The 20166-nt window shown below is 39.6% G+C and overlaps 1 protein-coding gene across 1 annotated transcript in view; it reads right to left on the minus strand.

Moving 5' to 3' along the window:
• Positions 1–4939: 4939 nt before the first annotated feature.
• The window catches only part of TMEM260 (transmembrane protein 260), a 57535-nt gene continuing 42308 nt past the window's right edge, over positions 4940–20166 (minus strand). The window contains exons 12-17 of the mRNA XM_015566493.1: positions 17753–17901; positions 13521–13697; positions 11548–11601; positions 9974–10064; positions 7573–7602; positions 4940–7230 (exon numbers count right to left, since the gene is read on the minus strand). Coding sequence (XP_015421979.1) covers positions 6976–7230; positions 7573–7602; positions 9974–10064; positions 11548–11601; positions 13521–13697; positions 17753–17901 — 756 coding nt within the window. The 3' untranslated portion in view covers positions 4940–6975. The remainder of the gene's footprint in view (positions 7231–7572; positions 7603–9973; positions 10065–11547; positions 11602–13520; positions 13698–17752; positions 17902–20166) is intronic.

Consider the following 20166-nt stretch of genomic DNA (forward strand, 5'->3'; position numbering starts at 1 on the left):
CCCTCTGGACATTGTTAAAGTTTTTAATAGAGTGTCTGAAGCTAACAGAACCGTCATGAACAGTGGCTCTCGATGGTCTTGGATTCTGGCAGGAAAAGTCAAATTCCCAACTCAATGAGCATTCCAGTGGAGGTGGGACATATTCCCTTCTGCCAAGTAGAAATACTAGTATGTTTTGAGTCCTGCTCGGGAGGGGGAGGAAAACATGAATGAGCATGACATTTATTTGTTCATTTACTTATTTACTTATTTATTTTCAGTTACAGTTGACATATAATATTATATTGGTTTCAAGAAGTGCAACATTTTCCAAATGGAATTTTTGGTAGTTCATGCAGCTAGACTGCAATTTATGCTGCTAAATCACTAGATTTCAAAGTGACTTTTTCTTATCACACTAAAACCTTTTTATTTGGATATATATTCCTAAGTCCAGAATGGGTAGGAAAATTCTCTGTCTAAAGATAGAGATGTGCCCTAGCCGGTCTGGCTCAGTGGAGAGTCGGCCTGCAGACGGAAGGGTCTCAGGTTCGATTCTGGTCAAGGGTCAAGAGCATGTACCTTGGTTGTAGCCCCGGCCCTGGTAGGGATGTGTGCGGGAGGCAACCAATCTATGTATGTGTCTCTTTCACATCAATGTTTTGCTCCCTCTGTCTCTCCCCCTCCCTTCCACTCTCTCTAAAAATCAATGGAAAAGATATTCTTGGGTGAGGAGCAACAACAACAAAAAAGCTAGAGATGTAACTGGCCCTGCCGAAAACAAAGGGAAAAAGCGAAATTGCATTCCAGTGATTTGAGGAAAGAGAGAAGTTCATCTATGTGTCTCTTTCACATCAATGTTTTGTTCCCTCTGTCTCTCCCCCTCCCTTCCACTCTCTCTAAAAATCAATGGAAAAGATATTCTTGGGTGAGGAGCAACAACAACAAAAAAGCTAGAGATGTAACTGGCCCTGCCGAAAACAAAGGGAAAAAGCGAAATTGCATTCCAGTGATTTGAGGAAAGAGAGAAGTTTGGTGCATGGATTGTAAACAATTTCCTATGACATAGTTCCTGATTTCACACACCATTTACCTCTAGAAAAATTTATCATAATTTTAACATGTCTGTATTATTTGGGGACTCTAAATGACAATGTTGGTAGAAGTAGCTGGTTTCATTTAACTGTGACAGAAGAGGGGAAAGTATGCAGACTGAGCCAAAAATTGTGTGTTCTGGGACCAGCTCTGCACTGCCTGGCGGTGTGACATTAATCAGGGTGCTTACTCAGTGCAGGGCTGTTTCTTCATTCATTAAACTAGATTAGTCATGCTAGTTATACTAGGTGAATCCTTACCAGCCTTTTTGGCATCAACATTCAATAAAATTGGATTAAGTTCTCCTAGGCCAACATATGTATGTGTGTAGTATACACATGTAATACATACAATCACACACATACATATATGAAATGAGTTTCATGAAGCAATATGTACCCTTGTTACCTCAGATGCATTATTTTATTATTTTAGTTCACTAAGAAAACCTGTTCGCCACAGCCAGGCACAATCCTGCACTTTGAGGACCTGCTGCCAAGTGAGTGCAGGTGATTGCATAGGTTAATGGTCAAAATTCTGATCACTGAAAAAAGTTATAAAAACGGTATAGATACTAGTCCACATATTGAATATGCTATAATTTTAGAGAAAAATTATGATGCATTAAATAAAAATAACCTCTAAGTATAAGTACTCTCCAATCAAAGGAACCCCAGTGTTCTGCTAAGTGGATTATCTTCTGTTTATAAACCCATTTTAAAGTTTCTGTAGTTTTAGTTAGAGTATTTCAAAAGTCCTTGACTTTTTAAATATTAACTTTTAAAAGCACCGTCAATAATACAATTATTAATTACACATGTATCATTAATACAAAATTATATAATGTTTCCTTCCTCTATTTTGATGGAAGATACTGTAGGAAGACTGTAGTCCTCGAATCCTTCACTTTGTCCTCAAATCCTCGATGGGCCCTCTGTGGCACTTCTTGAGTTAAGTCTCGTCATGCCATTTACTGGTGTTACTGGGACCTCTTGTGTCTTAGATAAGACTCAAGGGCAGCGATTCTCAACCTGTGGGTCGCGACCTCTTTGGCGGTCGAACAACCCTTTCACAGGGGTCGCCTAACACCATCCTGCATATCAGGTATTTACATTACGATTCATAACAGTAGCAACATTACAGTTATGAAGAAGCAACGAAAATAATTTTATGGTTGGGTCACAACAGGAGGAACTGTATTTAAAAGGCCATAAGGTTGAGAACCACTGCTCAAGGGTCAGGTAATAGGTGCTTCTCTTAGGTCCCATCATACCATAATCCAAGGATGAGAAAGCTGGGTCTGATTTCCCAAGCAGTGTTCCCTTTCTGTAATCACACACACTTTTGTATATAAGCAATAGCCACAAGGGTTAGGGATATTTTCAAAGGTTTAACCATCGGGACTATTTCATGTAGATGGGAGAAATTTCAAAATATCTTCTTTAAAAAGTTACATTACAAAATAACCCCTTTCCCAGTAATACTTCTAAGTAGAAAATAATTGTGGTTTGTGTGTATATTTTAAAAAACAGGACATAATCTCCATTTATTAGTTTATGATATTTAATAAACTTAACCATATAAAGATTGTACTCCATCAATCATACTTTTCCCTCCAATACTATTTATACAGATTTGTAAGAAATTCTAGCCCTGGTCAGGTGGTTCAGTTGGTTGGAGCATCATCCCATACACCAAAAAGTTTGTGAGTTTGATTTCTGGTCAAGGCACATACCTAAGTTGCTGGTTTGAGTCGGGGAGCACATGGGAGGCAACTGATCAATGCTTTTCTCTCTCACATCTCTCTCTCTCTCTCTCAAATCAATAAACATATCCTCAATGAGAATAAATAAAAAGAAAAAAAGATCATGTCTTTTTCAATCAGTAACTGCGTATAGAAAGGTCAATAATTGTGGGTTTCATGGTTACAGTTTTGGAACTTCTACCCATCCTCCCCACCCTTCTGTTTGTTTCCCATATGACATAAGCTAATCTTTCCCGGACATACAATTTCCACCAAATATATGCTACATTGTTAAAAAGCAATCAGATTTTTTTTTTTTCAGAAAAATCCCTTTCTCAAGCTATAGTCCTACTCGTTTACTTTTCTATATCCAGGTAAGCACACTGCTCTTCCCAAGGCCTTTTTACACACCCATGCTGATCCAAACCAAACAGACCTTCAGACGGTACTGACAATGACGTCTTCATTGAATATGACTGCTGCTCAAAGCTTCAGCTCCCTGTTTGCTCTGTAATGCTGTGCCAAGATCCTGGCCTTTAGATGTTCCCAGAATCCCTGGAAACATTCCTTATTTGTTTGTGAGTATAAGTCTTAGAATGGTTTTGCCTACACAACAAAATGAGAATGAATAAAAGCAGTGTGATCTCTTATGGGTGGGAATATTTTCTTTACATACCAAACAACTTGGAACCAGCTAGAACAGAATTTTAAGTAATAACCCACCTTGGTGCATTTGTAAAATACACCAGGATTAAAACAGAGGAAAAGGATTTACTGTAACAGGTTCCATTCCCCCTTCCCCCATCTTTGGTATTGTTTTCCTTAGTATTAAAAGTACTAACATTTTTAAATTCTGAGAAATACTGGTGGAAACTATGATTAAGGACTCACATTATTTAACCTTTAAAATATAAATTAAGAAAACCACTCTTCATACCCCATCATTAAGGTCTCAAACATACCCTGGCACTCAAAATGGGCTGTATTTAATTATCATAAAGGCTAACCATCATGATTCTATCACCAGAAAATACTAAGAATATGGACAGAAATAACACTTCCTCATTTCTATCTGAGGATTTCAAGAGAGTACACTAGTAATTGATTCCCTTCTATCTTGGCTGCATTGTAATAGAACAAAAGCATTTTGTAAAAAAAAATGGGTCCTTTAATAAGGAACCAAAGTCAACAGCAAGAACCAAGCACAGCTCCCATCAGCAGGACCAGGGCAGGGGAGGAGGTTTGTTGGACACGGGCCGCACAGCCCCTTCTCCACTCGCCCTGGTGTGTGCCAGCCCCGGGCTGGGCAGCAGGGCACAGCAGCATGTGGACAGGCAGACAGTTTTGCTGGCTCCCACTGGCTCCTCAGGCCAAAGTCCAGGCAGAAGTTGGCCTTGTGGGGTTCCTGTCGCCCTGCCAACCCCTGGCACTCCGGGGACACTGCTAGGAAAATGCTGGCCAAATCCGCATGAGAAGTCACCTCTTCACATTGTCTTCCACGTCGGGGGTTGGACTGAAGGAAACCCCTTCTGTCAGATGTTACGGTGTTTGTGCAGCAGCCAAGGAAAGTGAGAGAGAGAGAGAAAGCAAGCAACTTGTTTAACCTCACGCAATGGAGAGAAAGGATTCTCCGAGGTAGTTGGTCTGGGAATGAGGCCCAACAGGCCCAAATCTCAGCTCAGCTTGCTATGTTTTCACTTACTGATGGTTTTCAAAAATTTAAAGAATTATGATCCTATCTATGTTGGGCCATCATAGCATTGCTTTCTCAAAGAGGGAGTGGTCCAAAGTCATTGTTGGACAAACATAGTAAAATCTGTGCACCATTTGACAATGGTCAATACACAAAGCACAGTCAGATATACATAGATGTATCTATCTAGATATACATAGCTAGCGTCTAGACAAACTGAAAAAGCAGATATGCTCAAAAAGGAAAATGTCTTCATTGGCCATTCTTAAGGCTCTAAGTAGGAAATACTACTTTTAATAAGGTTCCTTCAATACCACATGTATGTAGAGATGCTCAAAGATTTACATCCATATACATATAGATGTTCAGAAACAGACATGATCATCTCATGTATGCAATCTCTTTTCTGAACCAATAAAGACAATGCATTTCTAGGGCACGTTTATGATTTTTATTATACTTGATTTTAGAAAAGTGGAAATCATCATCTTACATACTTTCTTTCAAATGGGTAAACTTGGAGAATTTGCCAACGCTCCCTTAAATTTTCACACCACGCTGAACTCCAACAGGTTTTTGTTTTAAGGTAAACCAGGTTTTCGGTTCCTCCCTGTGGAGAAGTTACTTTCAAGTCAGTGAAAGTTCTTGGCCCATGATTAAAAGTCTTTGCCAATTAGTACTCAACAACTTCAATTCATTTTTTTCTGGTTCAAGATGAGTAGGAGCCTAATAAGGCTGTGATAAAAGGGCAAAAGGCACTGAGAGCCAAAAGCGGATTAATGAGCTCCTCCATTTATTTGTCTTCCTAACAGCTGAACTGTTACAACTATTGACACTCTTCAAAAGGTTCCGCTCTGAACCCTGTCCAGGCACTGCAGGCTCCAATGGACATCTTCAAATCCAGAGAATGGAGGGGCAAGAGCTTCCCCTGTGTGGTGCCAAAACCAACAAAGCCCCATGGATCAGGTAATGAAACTTCAGCTTTTCCCCCTTTGAGATTTATTTACTGGCAGCTGACAAGGGGCAAATTCAGCTCGAATTGTGCAGTCAAGGCCCTGTCAAGCTTTTAGAGGCACCCTTGTCTTGAAGCACCTTCATGACTGGCATTTCACTCAAAAGCCCTCGGCGCTGGTCCTTAACAGCTTATGACATCACAAAGGACACTCCAGACAGATGCCTACATGGCATCCTGCAGCATTTTAAAAGAGAATTAGTGGTTTTAATTATGGTCGTAGTATGAAAGGGAACCATGCAAGCTCCACGGGAGACCTTTGATCAGACCCTTTTGCTAGTACAATGCCACGGAACTGTGACTATTCCTGGTAAGGGGCCTTTTCTTGCTGAATGACTCACCAGTGATCTTTGAATGCAGACAAGCTTCTAGCCCTCCCTCTTCATTAGTGAGCATTTCTATACAGGGGCCTATATAGTGCTCGGCGTCTCGGAGCTATACAATCGGGGGGAAAGAATCCCTACGGATTCGGGCCTCTACTTAGGAAGTGCTGAAGGACTCTGAGTGACTTTATTCATTAAAACAGGTTGCTATTAATTAACTGTCATAATAAAATAAAGAACCATTATTTGCATTTCTTACTATGTTCTCTTTAGTAATATGTATAAAAGATCCTTGTAACAAAAATGAATTTATTGAACCATTTCCCCATCCTCCCCCTCGAATCCCCGCCCTTTTTTTTTTTTGCATTTTGGCAGTAGGAGCCTAATTATTGGGCCCAGATTTATGAGTACAAACAGAAGCAAAACATAAATATAAAATTAATTAAGGAATTAAAAAATTCTTTTTACTGGCCAACCAGTTTACATGACTGGAAAAAAGCAAACAATGAATTAGCTTTATTTTTCAGTGCTTTCAGAGAACTGCCTGAGACAAAACTCCAACTTTTTTCAAAATATCATCGGTTGGTGTTTAGCTTGAAACAGGAGATTATGTAACAACCACAGCTAATAAAAAATAAAAAATAAAAGAATTCTGACTTGCAGCAAAACAAGATCCACTTTGTGGTTTTTTTTTTTTTTTTTAAAGCCACTTTTGGGAAACAGAAAATGTCTTTGGTATGGTATTAATGTTTGAAGAATTTAAGCTTCAAAACTGATCCCAATAAGCAGGGCCCTTAAAAGATTCACAGTCAATATTTTAAGTATATGAATAGAGTCCATTTTCTTTTAGAATCTAATGGAGCAACATCATTAGGTGAAAAGTTGTGAAAGTGGGAAGGATGTTCGGAAGATTCTCCCTGAAATGCTAACTTGGGGACAGGGAATAAACAGATTTTGTATAAACAGCACAATTCAGTCACAACCACCCCACCCCTAACCCTCCCAATTACTTCAATCTGGGAAGTGACTTAAATCTTCCATTTATCAGTTTCTTTTCTCTGAAGAAAAAGTTTTGGACCTCAAAAATTTGGAAGCAGGATGACAAGCAGGTTTTCCACATTTTGCTGTCTCAGGCATTTTTCCTATTTCTCAGACTCTGCAGTTCTTTTCTTAGGTGCTTTAGGGCGGCTGAAATATCAGCCAGCTGCGGGTCATTCTGGGCTCTCTGAGTGTAGAGGCGGAAATGTCTGATGGTTTCTGATAACAAGACTTCAGGGTCTGCGCCTCCTTCCCGAAGGTGCAGCATCCGCTCGCAGGCGATGGCATAGTTCTTATGCCAATTCACTGGGTGTTCCTTTTGTAAATAGACAATCTCCTTATAAAGCTGGAAGACAGAAAAATGATGGTATTTCATTCTTATCCCTTTACTTTCCCCCCTCCAAAAACACCAGAAAACACAGAAGAATGAATAACACAAGAAAAAAAAAATCCAAGCAGCCTGCGGTAGAAATCTAATCGTTGCCAGGCCATGCAGAAAATGCAAGGATGCTACTGTAATTACTGCAGTGGCAGGAGGCAAATGTGCTCCGTCTAGAACTGCTTCTGGGGTTTTTCAGATGTTGCAGAGGAAGCCTAGGACACACTGCGTCAGGACAAATGCTCCTCCCGCAGAAAGATGTTCCGGGAAAGAGATTTAGTTCTAATGCATGGAAAGCTATTTACTCACTAGGCAGAGAGGTTGAAACTCTAAATTTAGCTGTTGGAGAAAAAAAAATAGCTTTCTTTAGAAAACTGCATGGGAAAAGAGCTTGAAGGAATTTAAATTCTGTCCCTCATTTTTACATAAATTTCTCTCTACATTTAAAACAACAGTAATAACAATAGCAATATTAAAACAAACCCAGCATCGAACAGGCCAAGCATAACAGACTTTAAGCGATATCTTTAGAATGAAACATTAAAAATCTTCATGGTATCCTGTAATTACACTTTTGATAGTGAAAACTTTGCCCACGGGAATTAGAAATTTTATTTCTCAACACCAGAGGTAGTATTAATTAAACAGAGTTGGAATTTTTTGGGATACAGTTTGGTGGAAAACCATGGAAATTTAACAAAAGTAGATATATATCTGCAAAATGGAAGATTACACTTGTTGCATGGGAATTTCAGCCTTCCTGGGATTGTCAAGTTGGAGTGGGATCCATAGGAACTTGAGTTTACAGAAGACTCCATGAGAGCACAGAACAGCAACCACGTTTTCTCTAGGGACAAGTGCTTTCTGAATTACGACTGTATTCGCCATATCACTCACTTGAAAGGAACCCAATATATTATCTATTTCCCCAATGCCTACTCTAGAGCAGACAAATGCATTTCTAATTTATTTTTAAATAGCATCCACATGAAAAGTTCCACAACCCATGCATGATATGCCATTTTGACATTTTATAATCTTCAGTGTTTGAGTTGCTTTTTAAAGCAATTTCCCCTGAAGTTTCCTTCACTTCACAAAACAGGAAAGTCATCCTGCACTTTCATGAATATACTTTGAAATACACCAAAAATAAGTAGGAAGTTAAACCCTACTCTTTCTCTTTTTTTAATTTAAATTAAAATTGTGTAATTTATTGATTTGATAGAGATTTGTCGTTCCACTTATTTATAAATTCACTGGTTGATTCTTGTATGTGCTGTGATTAGAGATTAAACCTGCAACCTTGGTATATCGGGACAACTCTCTAACCAACTGAGCTACCCAGCTAGGGCCTGCCCTCCACCCTGCCATTCGCTTGGCATTGTTTTCTAGCTTTTCCCATAGTCTTTTTCCTCTTCCTATTCTCTTCCTGATCCTCCCTCTGATGAGGGACACATGGAAAGGGCGGGCACACTCCCCAGCACAGAGCAAGCGCTCGGGAACTGTTCCTGTTCTTTACTTCATCAAGTTTTCAAAATTCTACTAAGACCCTTAGTGTGGTTGGGTCTCAACGTTTGTTTGGCTTCCTGGGACCACAGTCAGAAGACAAAGCTATGCTCTTCCCCTTCATCTTTCTCATGAAATCTCCACCAGCCATGGCCTGTCGTTTTAAGTGTCTCAGGGTCATGACTCCTGCAATAGAGGGCGGCCTGTCAGAACTTCTTTTCTAAATAAAGTTAGTTTCCCATTACTATGGTAACAAATCACCACAATATAGGGGCATAAAACAATACGAATTTATCACTTTACACTGCTGGAGGTCAAAAGTCATAAAATCAAGGGAACTGTAAAATCAGCAGGCTCTAAAACCCGTTTCTTTGCCGTTTCCAGCGTCCAGAGGCTGCCTGTACTCCCTAATTGTGGTCCCTTCCTCATCTCCCAGGCCACCTGCATAGCATCTTCAGTTCTTCCTCTTTGGCCTCTACCTGCACTGTCGCATCTCCTTCCCAGGCTCTGACCCTCCTGCCTCCCTCTTCATGAGGACCCTTGTGAGGACACTGGGCCACCTGGATATGACCCAGGATAATCTCCCCACCTCCAGATCCTCAACCACCTCTGCCACGTCCCTGCCACCACGTAAGGTCACAGGTTCTGGACATCTTCAGGGGGACCATTATTTTGCCAATGACAGCCATTTACTTTAGTATTATTTGTGATACATGAGTATTTTTCCCATTTACACTGCTTTATAATGGCAAATAAAGCTGGAAACTAAAAAGTAAAAACTCTGTGACACACCCTCTCTCCATCCCAACAACTCCCACCCTCCCACCAAATCCTATATAATAAAAGGGTAATATGCAAATCGACCAAATGGCGGAACGACCGGTTGCTATGACATGCACTGACCACCGGAGGCAGCTCCTGCATTGAGCATCTGCCCCCTGATGGTCAATGCGCTCCCACAGGGCGGCACCACTCTACCAAAAGCCAGGTTGATGGCTGGCGAGCGCAGCAACAGTGGCAGGAGACTCTCCCACCTCTGCGGCAGGGCTAACGATGTTTAACTGATGGCTTAGGCCCACTCCCCATGGGCTCCCGGACTGCGAGGGGGAACAGGCCAGGCTGAGGGACCCTCCCCCCATCCCGAGTGCACGAATTTTGTGCACTGGGCCTCTAATATACTGATATATCAAGAAGTATACCATACATTATATGCGTGAGTATAGAGTTGAGCTTTCACATTTGAAGGCACATTTACAGTTTCTGCCAGGTTAAAAATGAAGAACGGTGTTTTCATCCTAGAAGGGTGAGGGGAAAACACTTCATTAAAATCATGCTGTCAATTTCAAATTTATCTGCCAGACTTTTCCACTGATAAAGAATACACAAAACCCTTTATTGCATCATTTTTACTTCTCTCAGATTCAAACGTTTACCTGCACCAACAGTAACCCCTTCTTCCCCCAAATGCCAAGACACTGCTTTCACACTGATTGCCAGATCTTTTAGAAAAAATCTATGTTCATCATCATTATACATCATTTCCCCCCAAGATGTGCACTATTGTTATGCAAGAGAAGCAGGGAGCAGGGGACTTGCTGAGTTTGGTGCCCGTCGCAATGGCTCAGGCCGTGTGTGACCAGCTCCTCAAAGGTGGCTGCACGCTTTGACCACGCGAACTCATCCAAATTGTATTCAGCACACCAATTAAATCAACACCCAACCAAATAATAACCGGCTTTCTTCTTTTATGTGACTGCTCCCCCAGCTTTCCCGCATTCAATCATAGAGAAGAATTGTGCAAACATATGGTATATCTTTGTTCAGTTCTTCAAAGTATTTTTCTTTATAACTAGGCTGATAACTTGAAATATGCCGTTTTCTGATATTTTCATAAACACTATTGCATAAACTATAGTATATCTATTTTTAAAATTGTTAATTTCTTGACAACTTTTTTTAAACTTCTTTATACTTATAAGTAAACTCTTTATACATACACCTTAAGTCAAGCCTCGGTGCAAAGCACAGTCCCTGGCCCGGAGTGAGCTTCCTGCCTTTGCAGCAGGAAGTACGTCCTATGTACATGGGACCCACCACTGTATCATTTAGAACTTTTACATTAATATTTCGGCCAAAGTCTGTTAGCATTAGGGATTTTGAATTATTTTTAAATGACAGGAACCAAGAGAATCAATAGCATCACCATGAAGCGTTCCATACAGGAAGAACAGAAATGTATAGCATGAAGCACATTCATATTCAGATCTCTTTTAACGTATCTGATTGCTCCATAGTCTGAGCAGCTCGAGGGTAGGGACTGTGTCGTATTCATGTGTGCAGTCTCTGTGCCAGGCACTATGCCTGGCTTCTAGGAAGTATGTAATACGTGCCTAAGTAATTAACTAGAACATTACACGTGGGCACGGTCATTATCAGCTTCTGCTCCATCACACTCACTCTGGCTTAGCTGAGGTGGGAGAGCACAGATCCGCGTCAGATCGGCACTAGCAGCTAAGTGGCCTTGGACAAGCACCCTCTCCACCTCCAGTGTGGTCTTTTGTAAAATGGGGATAATAATAACTTTCAGATAGGTTGTTGTGAGGATGAAATGAGGGTACTCATCATAATGACTAGTACAATGCCTCAAACAAAATGATTGCCCATAAATGTCATTTTTATTGTCACCACCCACCCCTGTTTCCTCAATGAAAAGTGCCACAGGCTACTTCTCTGCCATGTTAACAACGGGCCGCAAACACAGACGTGCAGATTAGTCACCTTGCTTGCCACATCTCCTCATTGGCCACAGATTCCCAAGAAGATGGATCAAACCTGTAGTTACAAGAAAACAGTGACGTTTTTCTGCCAACCACATTTATTGCTATGGACATGTAATCTTTTATAATCTTATAAGGCAAATGAAATAGACTGGATCTTGCCCTGGATGGGTTTATTCAGTGGTTTAGAGTGTTGGCCCGTGGCCCAAAGGGTCTCGGGTTCAATTCCCAGTCAAGGGCACGTATCTTGGTTTCAGCTTTGCACCCCATCCCCAACAGGGTTCGTGCAGGAGGCAATCAGTAGATGTCTCTCTCTCTCCCCTCCTCCTCCCTCCCTTTCACTCTCTAAAAAAATCAATGGAAAAAATATCCTCGGGGGAGGATAAAAAAATAAAATATAGACTGGATCTTGATGTACCAATAGAGACTGAAATAAAAAAAAGTATTCTCCTAGAAAAGGTGGGTTGTTAGCAATTTGAAATTTTGGTAAATGTGTTCTTAATCTGCATAATGGGCCCCAGTGCCTCATGGGAGCAAACAAAGGATTGGTGGGAAGAGGCTGGAGGCATTTAGGGAGCCAGCTGTTCTAAGAACTGTCACTGTCAGCCAGGCAAAGGGGCAGGGCTAAGGCCTCAGCTACTCTATGGACACAGCTAAGAGCCAACGAGCTGGGAAGCAAGGGGACAGGCCTGAAGAGAAGGGCCTCCTGGCTTTGCTACATCATTGCTGGAGCTAGATGCTGCTCAAGGAGCACTGGCTAAACTATTTACTGATTTTCTTTTTCTCTTAATTAAATGTTCTCTTATGTATCCATTTTGACTGAACGAAAATGATTTATGTTGTGTCCTTGTACTGTACTGTCATCAGCTGTTTACAGAAGAGGTTATTTTCTATATTCTCCCCACGGTGGTCTCAGGGTGCTCTGATGTAGACCTACCTACCCACCTCTGGTTCATGCACAGCAATGTGGTCCGTTTGCTCGATTTGATTAAAACATACTTTAGAGCATTTTTCATATGATCTTGCCTGTTGTCCTGGAACTATAAGCAATAATTATCTAATCTTTAAATAATTCATATTTTAAACATAGGCAATGGAGGCACCTTTCTTTAGATGGTGACTCAGTTTCCATATGGGAGAAAGTTGCTTCAAGGAAGAGTAGCCATGCCCAAAACAACATAAACAATTGTGAAGAAAATTTCAAGTCCCAGTCTTCCCTATAGAGAAGTTAGCTGCCACTCTAGAAGAAAGAAAAATATGACCAGTGTATGATATGGAAACTATCACATGCTACAGAGTGACTTTCTTTTTGTTAATCCTCACTGAGAATATTTTTCCCATTTTTTTTAGAGAGAGTAGAAGGGAGGAAGGGAGGGAGGGAGAGAGGAAGGGAGGGAGGGAGAGAGGAAGGGAGGGAGGGAGAGAAGGAGGGAGGGAGAGAGAATAGAGAAAAAGAGAAGGAGAAACATTAATGTGAGAAACACACATCAATTGGTTGCCTTTTGCACCCACCCCGACCAGGGCTAGGAATTGAACCTGCAACCCAGGTACATGCCGTTGACTGGGAATGGAACCCACAACCAGAGACGACCAACTCTATAACCATTGAGCAACACTGGCTAGGACCCAGAGTGACTTTTAAAGCTCAGCCGTAGTTAATGAATCTCTTCCACCTTAAGGATATGAGATACAGGCTGGCAGACAATATGCATTACAGGAGTTCCATGCATCTAACTATTATGTCCACTCAACCACAACCTCCCTTTCCCTTCCATTGTCCCACTGTTCTTCAAACATGAGGACAAGAAATACATATTCTCTTTCTCTATTATGATACTCCATGGGCAGCAAATGACTATATTAATAACTAATAAAAATAGAAAATATCCAAAAAATTTAAAGGCACCTCAAAAGAGTGTTTTTTTAGGCACACAAATTGCTATACTCTGATAAAAAACATTACTCTATTCATACCGTCCATATTCTTCAGTCCAGTTATAGATATTTCTTGTAAGTTTAATCCACTCCTCAGGGTTGAATACGATCTCAGAAGGAACCAATTTGTCACAAGAGCCCCATGGCCAAAGTGAATAGTTCTTTTGCCAGGTTGGGTCACCTTCATGAATTCCTATGCAAACAAACGTTTCTTTTCTATAGAAAACAGGGGAAAAAAGGTATATTTTTACCTTAAAGTTCTAAATGTTAAATAAATGTAACTCATGATGGGTCATTTTTGACTCCCTAAACCTTAGTCACCAATAAGCCAGTTGCAACCATTTCGGTTTATTTAAATCTTTCCCAAACAGATTGTTTGAAATTTACATTAGTGTGAAAAAAGCTGTTTGGGGGGCTGGGAGAAGTAAACAGACATACATGATAAAACCTATCTGTTTGTGACATTATAAGAAACCACCTGTGGAGCAAAAACATTCGTATCATCAGAATTCTAAAAGAGAAAAATGTTTAAAAAATAATGTCTGAAAAGCTCCCAAATTTTGGAAAAGACACACCTTACTGATTCAAGAAACTGGACTTGTATGCATGCATATAAGCCTAACCAATGGACACAGACAACAGGGGGGCGAGGGCATAAGTGGGGGGGGAGGCATTGGGGGGAGGATAAGGACACATATATAATACCTTAATCAATAAAGAAATTAAAATAAAATAAAATTGGGAAAAAAAAGAAACTCAATGAACCCCAAACAAGTTAAATTCTAAGAAATCTATGGCCATGTATACCATCATCAAACTCCTTAAAACTAAAGACAAATAATCTTGAAAGCAAACAAGGAAAACAACACATTTCATCACACAAGAAAGCAATGATTTGAATGACTCTGGATTTCTCAACAGAAACCATGCAGGTCAAAAGTATGTAAAGTAACATTTTTAAAATGCTGGTGGCCCAGTCAGTGTGGCACAGTGCTTGAGCATTGACCTATGAACCAGGAGATCATGGTTTGATTCCAGTCAGGGCACATGCCCCAGTTGCGGGCTCGATCCCCAATAGGAGGCACGCAGGAGGCAACGGATCGATGATTATCTGTCATCACTGATGTTTCTATCTCTCTCTCCCTTCCTCTCAGAAATCAATAAAAAAATAAAAATAAAGTGCTGGGAGTGGGGAGAAGAATTATCAACCCATTATTCCATATCTAGAAATATACATCAAAAGTAAAGGTGAAATACATTTTCTGATAAAGGAGAACTAAGAAAATTCATTGCATAATAGTCTTGATGTAAAAGAAATGTTAAAGGAATACCTTCAGATGCGAGAGCAATAATTAATACAAGAGGGAAACTCGGAATATCAGGAATGAAGGGAGAGCAACAGAACTGGTAAATATATGTATTAATATTTTAGACAATTTTTCATCTTAAATTTTAAATATATATGTACCAGAGGACTGATGCATGAAATTCGTGCAAGAGTAGGCCTTCCTTCCCCCGGCTGCCAGCACCAGCTTCCCTCTGGCACCTGGGACCTGGGCTCCCCTCGCAGCCCTGGTTTTGTCTGGAAGGTTGTCCAGAAGAACGTTCAGTCTAATTAGCATATTATGCTTTTATTATTAGAGATGACAGTTGAAAATGATCACATGTCGATATAATACATATGACAACACAATCAAAGTGGGATGGTTAAAGGGACTTATGTAGCAGTAAGTTTTCTATATTCCACTTGAAGTACTAAAATATGATCCTAAATAGACTGCGAAAAGTAAAGTATGTATACTGTAATCCCAAGAGCAACCACTAAAAATAATTCACCAAAAGACATGGTAAAAATCCCAATAAAGAATTTAGAATGGAATACTAGAAAAATCAAATTATCTAAAAGACGGCAGGAAAAGGCAAACAGTGGAATAAAAAAGAGGGAACAAACAAAAAGCAAATAATAAATGGAAGACATACATCTGAACATATCAATATTTACACTAAATGCAAAAGGTCTAAATACACCAATGAAAAGTAGATAAATGAAAAGTAGATATTGTCAGAATGAATAATAAAACATGATCCTACGTATATTTTATCTAGAAGAAACCACATGAAAATACTATTTAAAAAAAAACCCAGAAGGATTTTTTTTTTTAAATACACAGAAAGGTACAAAGGCAATTCAGTGAAGAAAGGATAATGTTTTCAACAAATAACATTTGGACAATTTGACATTCATATGAAAAAACACTCAGAATGTTCGTCACCATGCTGTATTACAATAGCAAAAGTCTAGAAACAATAATACCCAACAATACTTGGTAAGTTATCATGAATCTATGTGAGAATACTATATAGCTCCAAAAATGATGTTAATGAAGACCATTTATTGTGTGCGTGGGGGAATGCTCATAATAAGATATTAGGTGAAAAACTGACAGGAAACTCAGTATTACCCCAGATATGTAAAATATATTATACAAGTGTATGTATGTGTGCATATAAATAAATAATTTGTTAAAAATAAATGGAATCCCAAAAAGCTTCCTAAAGTGTTAACGTGATTGTCCTTGAAAGACAGATGATATTGATCTTCTTTATACTTGTCTGTATCATCTAAGTTTCCACAAGGAGCACGAGATATTTCCATAATGAGGAAAGGCCTCATCCATGCCTATAGAATAAATCCCTTCAGGACCAGGGCCCCACCATCCCTCGACACTCATCCCCTCAGCTAGCACTCTAAGCCCTGAGCTCTGATCTCACTGGACCACCCCTGTGTCCCTGGAGCTCAGCAGGTCCTTTCCATGACTCTGCACATGCAACTCCCTTGAGTCAGCCTTCTCCCACCCACTTGACAAATTCCTACTTAGCCTTTAGGTCTCCAACATTCTGCACATACTAACATCATCACACTTACCAGATGATACTATAATTTATCTGTTTCATAGTTAAGATAGCACCTGTAAGTGTATCGGAAAACACTGTAATTGCAGGGATATCCATGCAGCTGTGACTAGTATAGTTGTTTGGACACATTGGACACCCAATATTTATTAAATAAATGTTGAACGAATGCCCCGAGGCAGAATTCATTGCTTCCTCAAGCATGCTCCTAGAACACTTGGCTTATACTGTCAGTTAAATCATCCATTCAGGAGACATATACTGAACACTTACTGGGTCTCACACTTGACAAAGCTTTGCTAGAATAGAGCTTATCCTATCATATTATGGCCAGTTGTATTTGTACCCATGTTTATATACAACTGGGTTGTGGTCTACTTAAATTTGGAACTGGTCTCATTATAATGCCAGGGCCTAATATAAGCTAGAACAAGGCATATTCAATAAATGTGCAACACAATACACACACACACACACACACACACACACACACACACACACATACACGCCTATTTGGTGATGCTAATGGTACTTAGAATTTTAATCCAAAATAGAACAATTAAATGTTACTGTCACAGCACGTTTATATCCATTACCTTCATATTACTTCATGAGGCACAGTAAACTCCAGGTTCTGAACACCAAAAGTATATTATTATGTTCTTAGTAAGGGATAATTTAACTTTGCAATTTACAAAGTATTTCTGAAGTCCCCTTTAGAAGAGAATAGAAATTATGAAATAAGTTTTTCTTCTTCACACTCTGGACAATTGCATGCATTTCACAGACAGGAGAAATGTTCAACACTATACTGTTGGAGGAGTTATTTATTCTTGACCTTAACTATGAATAATTTTATGTTCTCAAGTATGGAATTCACAATTCTCATGTTATCTTAGCCAACATAGCTGTAGGTGTTTTTCTTATTTATAAAAATGCCTTATCCTTCATAAGAAATCCTTAAGCTATTTTTATGTCGTGATTATTCCTGGAAGCCATTTCCTTTACACTTAAAAGGGGGCCATGGTGTTGATCAGAGGGAAACTATAATTGCTTGCGATTCATCTGCAATGATTTCAAGTAGGAGGCACATCTCCAACTTCTCTGAATTGTGCTAAGATCTTATTTGCTATTCTTGCTAATCTGTCTTTATTTTTCCTTTACCCAGAACAATAACATTTATTTCTGCCTGGTTTCATTTATGCACAGATATTCAATTTAATTACAAAGATAATCTCACCGGTGACAGGAAAATAGGTGTAGAAAATTGGTCTTTTGGATGAAGCACAGCTGCTACATAAACAATTTTAGAACAGCTTAAGATTTTAGAAAAGCTATTATATTAAAAGAATGCTTACTGTTTATTTATTTCAAGAAAATGATAAAGATTAAATGTGACCATTCCACTGGGTAATACTCCTTCCACAGGATTCCACCGGTTCCCAGGAAAGTTGACACCTGGTAAATGCTTTGCCATCTTGGGTAAATACCACTCGTAAGTCATCATCTGCCAGAAAAATAACATATGATGTCATGCTTTTCTTATACCTCTTTAAGAAAAATCAAATTTAGCAAGTACAAAAAAAGTTCTAAAATGTGGGTATATGCTCATCGAATATAAACATAATGGGCCCAGCCAGTGTGGATCAGTGGTTGAGCATTGACTCATGAACCAGGAGGTCATGGATCAATTCCCAGTCAGGGCACATGACCAGGTTTCAAACTCAATCCCCAGTAGGGGGCATGGAGGAGGCAGCTGATGGATGATTCTCATCATTGATGTTTCTATCTCTGTCCCTTTCCCTTCCTCTCTCTGAAATCAATGTAAAAAAAAAATCTTTAAAAAAAAACATAATTGAAAAATACATACAAGCACAACTGAGGTATGTGGCATTGACCACTCTTGTAATGACTTAAAACTAGGATTTCATGTCTTAAGTTATGACTCTCATGGGTAAGGTCAGCATCTAGTTTCATTTTGCTTTCGTGCATTTGAATCCAGAATGCCCTTCCCCCATTCTGGAGACTGTGTACTCAACTTTCAAAACCAGCTTACATATCACTCCCTTTAGGATACCCTCCCCAATTTCCACAGCAGAATGATATGCTACCGCAGCACTTGCACCTACCTCTAGTATAGCTTTTAGACTATTCCTCGCTAGACTGTATCCTCTCTTCTTTGTGCTTCTGCACCTAGCACACTGCCTGGCAAAAAACAGTTCTCAAATTATGTTTGCTGAAGTTGAAATGTCTTTGATGGCCAGACTAGATAATCTAGGCAAAATAAAGATGTGCCATTACTCCGTTCTTTCATCCATTCTAAAAAAATATATTGTTCACCTATAAAGAAGAAGCTATAATCCCTGCCCGGGAGAAGCTTGATCATATAATAATCTAGGCTTCAAAGATAAAAATCTTTTGGCTAAATTATCTGATTTTATTAGTATCTCCAAATTAATTACATATGCTGACATTTAAAATAAATCACTAATATCAGAAAAGTCATTTTTCTTAATTCCATAGTTAATATATACTTAGCTATACTTTTATTTGTACAGATTTTCTTTTTTTAAAGAAAATACTCCTAGTCCAGCCAGACTAATTTTAATGTAAGTATATATGGCAAATATTCACAGAATACTTATTTTTTATTGATTTCAGAGAGGAAGGGAGGGGGAGAGAGAGATAGAAACAACAACAATGAAAGAGAATCATTGATCGGCTGCCTCATGCATGCCCCCTACTGGGGATTGAGCTGGCAACCACAGACATGTGCCCTTGACTGGAATCGAACCTGGGACCCTTCAATCCACAGATTGACGCTCTAGCCACTGAACCAAACCAGCTAGGGCACAAAATACTTAATGATTTTGATTTTATTACCCAATAGTTTGTTCTTGGGATATTAACATTAATTAAACACCCACAGTGTGCTATGACATTGTTTCTCATTTAATTCTCATAACAACCTTATATGTGAGAACAATTATATCTGACTAGAGGCCTAGTGCACAAATTCGTGCACTGGTGGAGTCTGGCTGGCCCGCCCCAATGGGGGCCGATTGGGGGTGGGGCCAGCCAGGGTGAGGGGCCTCAGTTGTTCCTGTCCTTCTGGTCATTCTGCCATTTGGTCGCGGGGCTTTTATTATATAGGATTAATTTCCTGTAAATTTGTAACATTTGGTTGTTTTATTATTGATTATAGGTTATGTGTACTTAGTCTGCAGCTATAATGTTAGGTATAGTTTAATTTTCCTTATAAACATATCTCCTTTGAATAAGCAACACAGAGGATCTTATAGTGGATTTAGTGCTAAGATTAGGGCAGCTTTAGATCTGGTGTCTTTGCTTTGCTGAGTCAGGTCTGCTATGTAAGACGTTGACCTGTCCGGTGTTTCTCTCCTCAGGGGCTTCCTCTGCCACCATGCTGATCTTCATTCTCCCAGCAGCTTTTTATCTTAAACTTGTCAAGAAAGAACCTCTTCGGTCACCCCAAAAGGTTGGGGTAAGTAAGACTTGCAATTTTCCCCATTATAAGTTGTTCTTTGACTACTCAGAATAAACCAGAAAATACACATGGTTCAAAAAAATATGAATTGCTGAACAGGAATGAACAATCAAAGATGAATTGAAATTCTCTGGTGGAGAGAAAGAAGGCTGGAGTTCTGGCTCAGATGATTCCGGGATTTCTTCTCTTCAAATACCTAATATCTTGGGCTGAGTTCTTCCTACCTGTCAGAGGCTAATGGAGCTCTCCCACAGGCACACATCT

This window comes from Myotis davidii, unplaced genomic scaffold (assembly GCF_000327345.1).
Source record: "Myotis davidii unplaced genomic scaffold, ASM32734v1 scaffold281, whole genome shotgun sequence".
In the NCBI taxonomy this organism is placed as follows: domain Eukaryota; kingdom Metazoa; phylum Chordata; class Mammalia; order Chiroptera; family Vespertilionidae; genus Myotis; species Myotis davidii.